The sequence below is a fragment of the Danio rerio genome, chromosome 23 (assembly GCF_049306965.1).
Source record: "Danio rerio strain Tuebingen ecotype United States chromosome 23, GRCz12tu, whole genome shotgun sequence".
Lineage (NCBI taxonomy): Eukaryota > Metazoa > Chordata > Actinopteri > Cypriniformes > Danionidae > Danio > Danio rerio.
The window spans coordinates 5,276,741-5,290,241 of record NC_133198.1 but is presented as its reverse complement, the minus strand read 5'-3'; the positions used below and the strand labels follow the sequence as shown (position 1 = coordinate 5,290,241).

At 39.5% G+C, this 13,501-nt stretch overlaps 1 protein-coding gene across 2 annotated transcripts in view; it reads left to right on the top strand.

Moving 5' to 3' along the window:
* Positions 1-13,501, top strand: part of lgr6 (leucine-rich repeat containing G protein-coupled receptor 6) — a 157,125-nt gene that overhangs the window by 111,060 nt on the left and 32,564 nt on the right. For both annotated transcript variants that reach the window (NM_001423839.1, XM_073937934.1), the window contains 3 exons: positions 1,554-1,625; positions 6,917-7,132; positions 7,551-7,622. In NM_001423839.1, the coding sequence (NP_001410768.1) occupies positions 1,554-1,625; positions 6,917-7,132; positions 7,551-7,622 (360 nt within the window). The remainder of the gene's footprint in view (positions 1-1,553; positions 1,626-6,916; positions 7,133-7,550; positions 7,623-13,501) is intronic.

Sequence of the window (13,501 nt, the reverse complement as noted above, 5' to 3'; positions counted from 1 at the left end):
TTCAACCAAATGAATCAGAACTGACCCTATTCTAGGCCACAGTTTGCTTTTATTCTGGCCCAGACACTTACATCTGGACCACATACTAAATGGAATGATGGCTCTTGGGCGGTCCACTCCTGTTTGTCAAATCTGGGCCACAAGTAAGTCAAAGCAATACTACATATTAGCCAGAATTCAACCAAATGAACCAGAACTGACCCTATTCTGGGCCACAGTTTGCTTTTATTGCTTTTATTCTGGTGTAGTCCATACTGGTGAAATATCATATCTCCCCATAAAGCATATTAATACTTTAACAATTGTCTCATAATGTCGCAGTAATCATTGAAAGTTCTAACTTGATTTGCATTTAGCCGATTATTGTATACAGTACATCAATTGAACTTGTTTTAGTTTAATATGCTAATATCTCCCTTGCTTTGAACGTAAGAAAATGTCTGCACATCTTATTTTTGTGGTCAGTGTAGACAAAAAAAGGGATTGAGCTGGTTATGACAATAGTAACATCGTTCTGTTTGCTTTCTGTTCTCTTTTTGTACTATCCTATTCAATAACCAGATTTGTCTAAGGCACGAGAATCTAACCCACAAATTTTTAAACTAGTGTTCAGTTTTCAATCTTCTAAATGGAATCAAAACATATTAACCAAAACTGAGAACATGATGAACGTATCATGTCAAATTTAATTGTTTATGAATGTATATGACAGTGTCACACAAAACCAGAAATACAGTGGGGATGAGTTCATACTTTCTGGCATTTAAATGGCTAAATAATAGAGTCTTGTTTACAACGTCATATCAAGACAGCTGGACATTTGAAGTCTAGGTTCACAATGGCCATGGTGGCACCATGATCTCTTTGATAAGGGCATCCTGCCCACAAAGACGTATTTTGTATTCCTCCAAACACTGGCAATTCTGTGCTGCGGTCAAATGTCAGGAGTTTCATTTGATTGGACATGATAAAGCTGTCTGCATTGTAATTAAAGCTCAACGTCTGTGGCCACATGCTCTCACGTTGGAATAATTTGCTTTGTTCAAAGAGCTCAGTGTCATTGTTCAACCACTTCCTGTTTCGTTCGTTCTTTTATTTGACTAGTTCTGTGAGCATGACCTCAGTGGCCCACCCAGGCAGTTTCCCCCCCCTTCATTCTGTTCCGTCTTGTTCAGGCTCCCTGCCACTCCCATGTTCTGGTTTTGTCCACTGAAAAGTGCACCACACAGTACCTGAAATCATATATCCTGACTGATTGATGCTAGTGACAGGTAACTTAATCATCAGTAAACCGAACGTTTTATGCCCAGGAGCCATATTGATATTCTCCATTTGAAAAGGCTTTCTTTTTCTGCATTTCAAATTCACCACGCAGTAAATTACACATATGGAACTGAGTAGTGGTGATTTTTTTTATACTTCCTTAATACAATGAAAAGGCCACCCATTGCTACTGAGATATTACTGTTTTTTATCTTCACATGTATTATAATCACATTTTGGGTTAGTATTAATGTTCAGCACATTATAATATTATAATATTATCTTTGCAGGATGTTGCAGAATAACCAGTTAGAGCGATTGCCCAGTGAAGACCCATGGGAATTACCCAATTTGCTGTCTCTGTAAGTATCACATACTTAAAAGTGATTGAAAGCAAACTGTTAGAGGTTTGCATGGAACAATGTTGTAAATTAAAGCAACATTGGTCTCCATGCCATGTGTAGACCGTGTGGTTTGACCACTGCTTCAAACATAACAGCTGAAATAAAGCAGATTCACTTGACTCAGTGATTGGTATCATGTGAGGTGTTGTTCTGTTTGAAAGATGCTCCCCATCATACAACAAAGTGGAACTCTTCAACTAAAAGTAATTTACATGATCCAAAAATCATGTTGCAGATATTGCATCATAAGCATAAGCATGAATAATGCTATAAACTATTTAGCCACCTTCTATCGGGTGACGTCTTTAGCAACATTATTTGATCTACACTGCAATCTAGCATTGAGGTAACTCTTGGCTTTTTCTCTCTAATAAAGGATAAAGTTATCTAAATGCCCGTTAGGACTGGCAGCTAGCTTTCTGCAACTCTCACAAGCTGCAGCAGGGCTGTGTCCGGTCAGTACCTGAATGGGAGACCACATGGGAAAGCTAGGTTACTGCCGAAAGTGGTGTTAATGAGGCCAGCAGAGGGCACCCAACCTGCGGTCTGTGTGTACTGCAAAAATGCGTTTCTTGCTTAGATTTTTTGTCTTGTTTCTAGTCCAAATATCTAAACATTTCTAAATCAAGATTAGTTTTCTAGACAAGCAAACCATATTGTCTTGTTTTGAGAAATAATATGCCAATATTAAGTGAATTTTTCCTTAAAACAAGCAAAATAATCTGCCAATGGGGTAAGCAAAATAATCTTACGTCAAAAGAAAAAACAAGACTAATTTGCTTACCCCATTGGCAGATTATTTTGCTTGTTTTAAGGAAAATTTCACTTAATATTGGCATATTATTTCTCAAAACAAGACAATATGATTAGCTTGTCTAGAAAATGCTTCTTGATATAAGAAATTTTAGATATTTAGACTAAAAACAAGACAAAAATCTAAGCAAGAAAAGCATTTTTTGCAGTGTGGGTCCTAATGCCCCAGTATAGTGACAGGGACTCTATACTGCTCAGTGAACGCCGTCTTTCGGATGAAATGGTAAACTGAGTTCCTGACTCTCTGTGGTCGTTAAAAATCACAGGATGTCCTTTGAAAAAGAGGGTTTAATCCTGACATCCTGGTTAAATCTGCCCACTGGCCTCTGTCCATCATGCCCTCCTAACCCTCCCCATATCATAAATGGCTTCATTACTCAGTCTCCTCTCCACTAATCAGCTGTTGTGTGCGGTCTGGTGCAAAATGGCTGCCGTTGCGTCATCCAGGTGAATGCTGCACACTGGTGGTGGATGAGGAGATTCCCCCTATGTTTAAAGTGCTTTGAGTGCCCAGAAAAGCGCTGTATAAATTTAAGGAATTATTATATTATTATTATTATTAGACTGTTCATTAAAGAGCTCCAAAGCAGGGCGGATCAAATTTGCAATTTAGGACTCACATTGGTGACAGTGGTAAAACAGGTTTTTTTTTTTTTGTTTTTTTTTTTTTGAAAGAGTGAGGCACAGAATTTTAATAATATATATTTTTAATTATTTAAATCACAAGCCATCCAGTGCCATATTTGCAGAGGAGATCCAACATATAAGAAATAGAAATGGAGTAACGAAAGTCATTTCAGTTTGTAAAATGAATTCCGTATTTAAAATGAGCTCAATTCGAAAATGAATTCAGTTGATTCAAGTGACATTAGTTAATGCTAACAAACAACAGAGACAAATATGATATTCAAAGTTCAATCTTCTTCCGGAAGAAACGTGACTATGTCTCATTTAATATCAGAATCATGAAAAAACGGAACCTTTACCGTGCTTTTTCCGCATCTGGAACCCATGAGGAAACCGCCAGACACTGTGCACTGGCTCCTGAGCGAGCGCTGGGAGATTCAATGAGCTGTGAAGAGCCCAATTTTCCATCAGTTACTCTTCCTCCTTCCTTTAAGCCCAGAGTTTCCCTCCTAATCTGAATCATGCCCCCTTCCTAACTGGTTCCCCATGAAAAGGTCAAAATCTAAATATTGTCTGGGATTTTGTCTGGCCTTGTCCATCTGTTCCGCTCCCATCCACTCATTGACTCCTTTCAATTATTCCAGTTTTCTGATGCCAGTCAGCATCCTGGAGGGGAGCCACACACCCACGTTTTTCCAAATGAATAATTCCATGTAAATATCCATGTGCTCATTTCCTTCTACCTTTGCGAGGATGTTTTCATTAGAGGCATGGCGTACAAATTTAATTCCTTTGCCACCAACAGAGTTTTCTTGTTTTTCATATGGAAGACCTGCCTGGTTCCAGAAGAGGCTCCAGACGTGCAAAGACTGTGTCCAGGCCCTCCCTGTAGTAAGGCAGAGCTTTGGCATTCATCCAGCCAACTTACGCTCACTTTCAATCCCCCATAACAAAGAAAATGCCTTGAATCAGTAAGGTGCTCAAGCCTGAGTTCCCACAAGAATAGAAAGGCATTTAGTTCTCAACAAACATGTAATTTAAGGTAATGATAAGATGAGGATCGGTTAACCACTGGAGGGCCTTTAAGGTTTGAAGTCCACTGGCGCCCGATGTAGACAGAGGGAAGATGAGTTGAGGCAGGACAGACGATTGGTGATGAAACGCATCTCTTTTCTTTACTAGAATTCAGGACTGTAGGCTATGTTTGCTACACTCAGCACAGAGCATCTTTTGATGTCAAGTTCATCCTTCCAGGATTTATTCTGTAAAAGAAAGTTCTGATAAAGATCTAGTCAAAGATCGACTCAGCAACACACCTCTCTTAAATCATATACAGCCAACTAATAAGATTCTGCACAAAACAGACCACAAAAGTCAAAGCAAACAGCAGATCATGTAAGTTTGTGTTAAGCCTCTTTCAAGAGTTCACACTTAGCTGATAATCAATAAAGCGTATTTGTCATGCTGTCCCGGGAGAGAGCCCTGAGCTTGTAATATCCTCGAGCCCGGGGCTCCCTCCTGTTAGAAGGGTGAGAGGGGAGTTCAAGCTCAGGTAGGTCTCGAGAACTCCCCTGCTTATCGTTATGTGAGAAGTGTAAACTAATGTTGTCTTAGGTTATAATTTGGTTTAGTCGATTGGCTATGGTACGAGGGAGAAAACCGGGGAACCCGGGGGAAACCCACATGAACACGGGGAGAACATGTAAACACCAGCCCAAAAGGAGGTTGGACCAGCAGTGTCCTTGCTGTGAGGCAACAGTGCTAGCCACTGGGCCACCATGTCACCCTATCGGAAAAGGGGAAGGAAGTAGGGGTGGAATGGAGGGGGGGGTTCAAAACGAAGATAACTGGAGTGAAAAACTCTGGTTATTTATAATGCTTCCGTAATCATCTAACAGGGAATATTACAGAGCTAATAAGGAGCCAGTCGTGTTGATCCAAAACACGGGATCCTCTCAAAATTAGTTTATAAATAAAGAACACTCAGTGATTGAGATTCACTCATTCGTTCATTTTCTTTTCAGCTTAGTCCCTTTATTAATCTGCGGTCGCCACAGCGGAATGAACCGCCAACTTATCCAGCATATGTTTTGCGCAGCGGATGCCCTTCCAGCTGCAACCCATCTCTGGGAAACATGGTTGAGATATTGGTGTTTATTTCATGTCACTGATATATGCACAACATGGCCAGCATACATCAAGTCAAATGGCATTGCATATTTAAGTCTTCTGTTGATGCTCATCATGCATTACCCTCAGCTAAAAGACTTAAAGGTTGAGAAGGCCAGAGGGAAGGTGAGGAAAGGCCAGTGCAAAATGAATGTGTGTGCAGGGTCATAGGGGAAAACTGCAGAGGAAGTGCTTGCGGCTAAATCCACGAGCTCTTCTGCTATCATAGATCACGACGTGCTGATCGCTGAGGTTCAGCACCCCCCCCCCCCCTCTCCCCACACCCCCATTCACAAAATCCACAGGGCAACATTCATTAGATCAAAGACTTAACTTGTTGACATAGGGAGGACATTCATCTTGGTTGTGGAGATGTCAAGGTCTGTGAACAACAGCCTTGCACAGATTTGGAGGGGGGCTTCACTCAATTCTTCGAATTGTGAAAAAATCCGAATGTCTGCACTTTCAATTATTTCCAGCAACCTTTGATTTTTGTCACAACTTTTATCTTTAGCTCAGTTTCTTTGTTTAGTTTCCAAGATTCAGAGAAAACAACTGTTGGTTCAATAGCGTCATAAAGCCTTCCAGTCGGCATGGAGCAACAATTGTGTGGTGGCTTTAACCAAAACAACTCGAAATGCCGCAAAGGCTTGAAATTATCAATTGGTGCTTTATTACACCATGTGAGCGCGAATGAAAGAGGAATGGGTGATTTTCAAAAAGCCTTCATGTGGTTGGATCGAAAGGGGAATATTTGCCTCAGCAATGTGCCTGGCTTGTGATTGCACAACTTTTCTTCGTATCCACCGAAACCCACTTGTTGTTGTTTAGCACCCCTTCTTTCTCCATATGTAAAAGGCAGAGCACTCCACCTGTGGGCTCCAGAAGCTTTTTGCTCAAGTGTTCAGATGTGCAACTGTGCCAAAACTCTCATTAAACAAGTCCCTGCTGGAGTAACTAAAGATAGCTTCATAAAACACTTGCATATAAATCACTGGAGGAAAGACTAAAGCACTCAGGAAGTGGTGCCAAACCTTACACCCGAAGAACAAAAGATTGACACAAAAAGGCAAGAAAATCACCCTTTAATTATGAAATCGTCAAAGCAGAAATGTTGTGAGTGTATACCACGCACTTTCTATTTCACCACAAATGGTAGCTCCTTTGTTCGTCTGTTTTAATGTTCCTCTGTAGGGTGTGGTAGCTTGATGAATGAAATGAAAGAGGTAGATTTCGTGACAGGACACTGCATGGACTAGGAGTGTTGCTGCCGACTGGGTCACAAGTACAATGAGGCTAAAGTCATGACGAGTCTGGCCTCAATTTAAAAAAAAAAAAAAGCTAGTGGAGGTCATTAAGTCTATTTAATAGTGGGCGAGTAGTGTATAGCATCTTGCTGGTACATGTTCAGAAGCTTCCTATAGTGATTCATCTGGTGGGAAAGGCATCAGTCCTAATTCGTAATTCCTGCCCTTTGTAATTGCTCATTTTCACTAATGTCTCCTGCTGATTTCACAGTAAATAAACGGTCATATTTGAGGTGAACGTTTTCACCACATGGTTACTCTTAAAAATGAAAGGCTGCCCATAAATTGTGTACAGGAATTAACAGCTGTTTCTCTTCATTCAAATAAAAACAGGCGTCTGGATGCCAACCTGATTATGGAGGTGCCGGCGAGGACCCTCTCGGGTATGCGGTCCCTGCGGCACTTGTGGCTTGATGATAATGCCCTGACAGAGATCCCAGTGAGCGCCCTCAACGACCTCTCCTCGCTCCAAGCTATGACCCTTGCCCTAAACCGCATCACCCTCATCCCAGACTATGCCTTCAGGAACCTATCGAATCTAGTTGTCCTGTAGGTATCTACCTGCACACATCATATAACCAAGTTGGACTTATTTTGGAATGATAGTAGCTTACTCATACATTCATCTACAAGTCTTTAATCAGAAGGGATGTTCCTAAAACCCACTTAAACCTTAGCCTGAACTCTTGTTCCAAAAAACATGTCCTATTTGTGTAAATCACACTCACCATTGTGCATGTGTCAGGAAGGGAAACCAGTAAGTTGTAACACATGCCTTGGTTTGATAGGACACCACAAGAATCTTAAACTTTTTTTCAATTGCAAAGCAGTGAAATGATAGTGTGGATTAATTTGAGATCTCATCCTACCGGATTGCGTTAATTTGAAGCAACGTGCACAACCTAACAGATGTCATACTTGAGGTTTGTTTTGATGTTATAATCCTAATGAATGTTTTCATGTTCAGCCATCTTCACAACAACATGATCCGGACCCTTGGACAGAACTGCTTTGAGGGACTGCACAGCCTCGAGACCCTGTAAGTATGATCGGCCCTACATTAAAGATGAAAACATGAAAGCATTTCCTGTTTTTAATGTAAACAAACCTTGCTCTGTTATTTGATTTTGGCCTTCACATTAAATTATTATGCAAGCGCCAGCATCGTTAACTATAAATCAAAATGACTAGCATTACAGTCTACTTATGTTCAGTGGTTCAGCTTTGTATGAACTGTAAACAAATGATTCTTTACACAATACTAATGCTGTTGAGATACGCTCACATTAATTGCAGTAGTTTGCTTTTGAAAAACATTCTTATCTCTTATTAAAATCCCAGAACGTAGACAGACTTTCATTTTCTGTGGTTGATGCAACAAATAATGCCCTGACAATGACTTCAATGTTGGGCGATGTCTGTAGTGCTTTGTACCAATATACTTTGTACATTGTATAATATATTGTATAAACAGTGTGCAGAAGATTCAGAGACTTTTAAGGGGTTTGATACAGCAGCAAAGTTCCATGATTGTTAAGCTGGGATAACAGTATAGTTTCTGGTCATATCAGCTTAGATAATAGCAACTCTTTGTTTTAAATTGGTCTTAGTCTACTATAGTATCCCACATAGCAAAATTTCTCTGGCCCAGCCCTGGCTCACACAATCAGGTTTTGCTTGGCCCACATGCCGCAGTGAATTACGGTACATGTCTGGACCAAATCTGGCTTCCAGACAAGGGCCAAACACAGACCATATCTGGGCCAAGTCTCAGCCAAGTTAATAACTCATAATTGGGCCTGAACTGGGCCAGATAGGTTGGTGTGTCACGATTGCAATGAAATTGATAAACCCATGGAGTGATGCGCTTTAGGCACACTATGGGCACGCTTTTTCTCAAAGTGACCTGATAGGTAGAATTTTTTTTCTTTATTCAAAAATGATTTTAGTGTATTTTAAATGTGGGTCAAGACTGGCCAAACTCACATGGCCCACTAATCAAATTTTTAAATCTGGGCCAAATACTACGTTTTTCATCTGGCCCAAATCTTGTGTGCCGCCTTAAAGATGGTGCCACCTCTGCCAAACCCGGGCCATGTTTGGCCCACATGCTGTATGCCAGTGCCGAATGAATGCCTGCTGTGCCAGCTTTATGCCAAATCTGGGCCAGAATTCTTTGCTACTAGGGATGTAACTACCGAAGAATCAGAAGCCAGACGCTAATGTTCTAACATGCTTCAGTGATTGATTCAAATCATTTCGATTTAAATGTGCCAAATGTTGGAGCACATCTGATCATTTCTGGAAGCTGATTCCAGCAGCAGGGGGTGCTGTTAGTGCTGAAAGCAGATTCACCCTGTTTTGACTGAACTCTTGGAATTTCTAGTTTATTTGATCCTAAAGATCTGGGGGATCTGTTAGGTTTGTATTCAGTGAGCATATCTGTAATGTATTGAGGTCCTAGGCCATGTAGTGATTTATAGACAAGTAATAATACTTTAAAATCTATTCTGAATGTAACTGGGAGCCAGTGTAAAGACCTGAGGACAGGTGTGATGTGCTCTGATTTTCTGGTTCTGGTCAGAATCCTGGCCGCAGCATTCTGAATGAGCTGCAACTGTATGACAGTCTTTTTGGGAAGGCCCGTGAGGAAGCCTTTACAGTAATCCACCCTGCTGCTGATAAAACCATGAACAAGTTTCACTGAAAACAAAGCATGTAATTCTTGAAATGTTTTTGAGATGATAGTATGCAGATTTACTAACTGCTTTGACATGACTATTGAAACTCAGAACTGACTCCAGAGTCAAACCAAGATTCTTGACCTTACCTTATATTTAGTGGACTTTAGTGGACGACTTGATGCTGTTTTTCAGCCTAAAGCCTATAAAGCACATGAACACAGCTATTCTCTCAATATAATCCATGTTAGCCATTTAGCAACAAAGCTAGAGTCACCGCGCAGACAGGAGCCCAGCCCATCACATGAATCCGAGTCTGTTGTGAAGTGAATTTGATGCACGAATGAAGCGGATTTGATGCACGAATGAAGACTCAGATTCAGACTCAACTTTATTATCCTGTTTAGGGAAACTAAAATTGCAGCAAGCTGCAGTAACACAGGCGAAGTAAACACATAAACAAAACCCCGCAACATACAATACATCATTTTGTAGGTGCATTTCCCTCCCCGCTGGATTCATTTAATGACCTAATGGCCACCATTATAAAAGAATTTCTAACTCTATTTGTCCTGCAAATATAAACATGAATGAATGAAGCAAGAATGAATATGAATGAAGTAAACCCAAAATGTTCAGGAGTCCGTTTATGCACGAATAGCCCCATTTATCCACGCTTGCCACATCTGCTGTGAACACAGCATAACACTATGTCGAGTTATTTATATTACACTGTAGTTTCAATAGCTTGACTCATGTTAGAGATGATTGAAAAGTGCAATATATTTGGCCTGGATTATATTTTAATTAATTTTAGGAATTTATTTGAAAAAAAAAAAACTTTTTTTCAGGAGTAGGAATTAATTTACACAATACAGATAGATAAGAGCATGACAATCACATCTGGACAAAATAATAATAATTATTATTACTTACATTTATATAGCGCTTTTTCTGGACACTCAAAGCACTTTAAACATGGGGGAATCTCCTCATCCACCACCAGTGTGCAGCATCCACCTGGATGACGCGAGGGCAGCTATTTTGTGCCAGACCGCATCACACACCAGCTGATTGGTGGAGAGGAGAAAGAGGGATCAAGCCAATTATGATATGGGGATGATTAGGAGGCCATGATGGAAAGAGGCCGGTGGACAAATTTGGCCAGGATGCCGGGGTGAAACCCCTACTCTTTTTCGAAGGACATCCTTTGCCACATTAGACTTAAATACCAAAAATGCATTCATTTTTCTTCGACAGGGGTCACCACAGCGAAATGAAAAGCCAACTATTCCAGCATATGTTTTATACAGTGGATGTCCTTCCACTCAAAACCCAGTTCTGGGAAACACCCATACACACTCAAATTCACTCACACACTTATACAATTCAGTTCATCCAATTCACCTATACCGCATGTCTTTAGACTGCAGATGAAACTGGAGCGCCTGTATTGGAAACTAACGCTCATTTAAGGAGAACATGCAAACTCGCCCAGAAATGCTACACTGAAAAAAGTGTTGCATGCAGAACTGTTGCAAACAATTTATTTGTGTTGAATTTAAACAATCAAATTAAGTTGAATAATGTTCAACCTAATTTGTTTGTTTAAATTTAACACAAATAAATTGTTTACAACCACTTAACGTAAAAAAATTGAGTAAATTCAAGGAATCGTCTCTGAATTATTTTTTTCAGAGTAACTGGCACAGCCAGGACTCAAATCCGCGATCTTCTTGCTGTGAGGCGACACTGAGCCACTGTGCCACCCAATATAAACATGGTAAATTGAAATCAAATGTTAAATAGGCCCAATAAATAAATGTGAAATGCTATTAAAATTCATGAGAAAATTTTGAAAGGGCACTATGAACCTGAGCCAGCGCATATTTGTAATGTAATGTATGAAAGGCTTTACATAGAGCATGCTATGAAAGTTTGGCTTTAAAGGAATAAGCATATGCTGAAGTCATGGTGGTCTCCAGGATACCGAGAGGTTCACACCTGCTTTTTAACAGCCTGCTGAAGTGCTGAAGATGACGTTTTCCTCTTTACGAGAAGGAGTTCAGCCTTGAGAATTGCACACACTGAACTGAACACTTCATTTGAGAGCAATCACAGAGGAACCGTTGCTGAAACTCTCTCGTGGAAATCCTGTGGTTTGATAAATATGGCATTTGGACAGAGAGTTGTTTCAAGGAGAAAATATTTATCCCTCTAGATGTTCAGTGTTAAAGGAGAGTCAGTATTGATAGTGTAGCAGTGATTCTTAATCATAATGTGTATATTTAGAACAAGAATAACTGGATGTCATATTAAAAGACAATTTAAGCATCACATTGCAGCCCCAAAATGCTCATTGAGGGTTCGTTTCCACTGACTGGTACAGTACGGTATGGCTCGGGTCGATGCGGATCACCTTTATCAGGCTTGCGTTTCCACTACCAAGGGTACTCTTTTGGTGGGAATGGTGTATGACAGAAAGTTTCACTCAACGTCATTTACGCTCGAGAATATGTCTACAGTAAAGCTGTACACGTCGTTTACATATCATATGAGAAGCACTTACAAAATAGACGCTTTGCACACATAAATACTTCTGTATAAATGTTTATTACTAACTTTTTCTCTGAACAGGATTTGATTATAACTGCAGATCAATGAAATAGCCTACTGTAACGTCTGTGATTATATTAAAATAAATAAATAAATAAATGAACATATATGAACGCATACAGACCCTTACAGTGTCCGATATGATATCAACTACAGTAGAACTACACACAACATACATTTAGTCCTTATTTAGGATCAAAAACAACACAAAATATAGCCCACAGTCGGTAAAACCTTTTGTGTCTGTAATCTTCAGCAGCACTTGTAGCCTCTGTTAGAGAGTCATTCCATCATTCTAAGTTCATTATAGTCCAAAAGGTGATGATAATAGTTAAACATGGCAGTTTGTTCACGTTTGCTGAAAAAATATTGTGCTCCTTTTTTTCCGGCTTCTCTTTTGTTTTTTTGCGCTTCACTCTCGCGTTTGTCAGTTTCTGTCAGGATCAGGTTTTAAAAGCACTTCAATAATCAAGCGCCCGCTATTATCATCAGCTCAAGAAGTTTGTTATTTCAAATATAGACGTGAGGTGAGCGCAAACAAAAAAAGCGAAACCGCTCGCGCACAAGATCAGATCAATCATCATAAAACTTGATAAAACCACAAATCTTTGATAAAAGTGGATGTGTATATATGGAAAATATATTCTATGACAACAATTAACACATTTAACCAGCAATTATTATACAATTTAAGTCAAATTCACAACAATCTCATTTGCTATGCTCATATCAATCATTATAAAGCTATGAAATAAAACGGAAGAATATTAGTCTTTGTTATTCCAAGTCATGTTATTATGAGTGTGTTAATGTGAACAATGAGCCTGAAAATAAAAATACATTTAACAGCAGCACTCTCGCAAAATACCTAGCTGATTCAGTTTAGTTGCCTATCGACATTAAAAAAAGTGCACAGCGCTTCTTTTTTCTTGTCCACAAAAAGCAGTGCGGTGCACCTCGCGTGTTCGGTGTGATCGGCCCCTTAGGTTGTAATCTTTAAAAAACAGCAATACTTTCTTGGCATATTAGACCTACCGCTTTATGTTTGATATTGATTATATTAAAGTATTTTGTAGTCCATTCTTCCTTAAACACAAAACATTCAGTCAATTTTTTATTTTTTTTGTCATTCAGTGCATTTTAATATCTGAGAGTGTGTTCTAATCCTACTGGTTGCACTGTACCGCGTGCTATACTGCCATCAAAAGGCGTTCACTGGTATTGCATCATTAATTTACTAATTCTGAAACCAAGCTTTTACTCAGAAGCAGCTTTTTAAAAACTTCCTCGTGGGCTGGATGAAAACGTTCAGCAGGGCCGGATATTACCCGTAGTTTGCCCACCTCTGGTTTAAAGTGACATTTAAAGGCTTAAGTAGGTTAATTATGTTAACTAAGCAGGTTAGGGTAATTAGGCAAGTTATTGTATAACAAAGATTCTGTAGACTATAAAAAAAAAAAAAATTGCTTAAAGGGGCTAATAATTTTGACCTTAAAATGGTCTTTAAAAAATTTCAAACTACTTTTGACTTTCTACAGAAGAAAAAATATTATCAGACATACTGCAAAAATTTCCTGACTTCACCTGTACATAGCCAAAAAACAAAACATATGTTTATAAC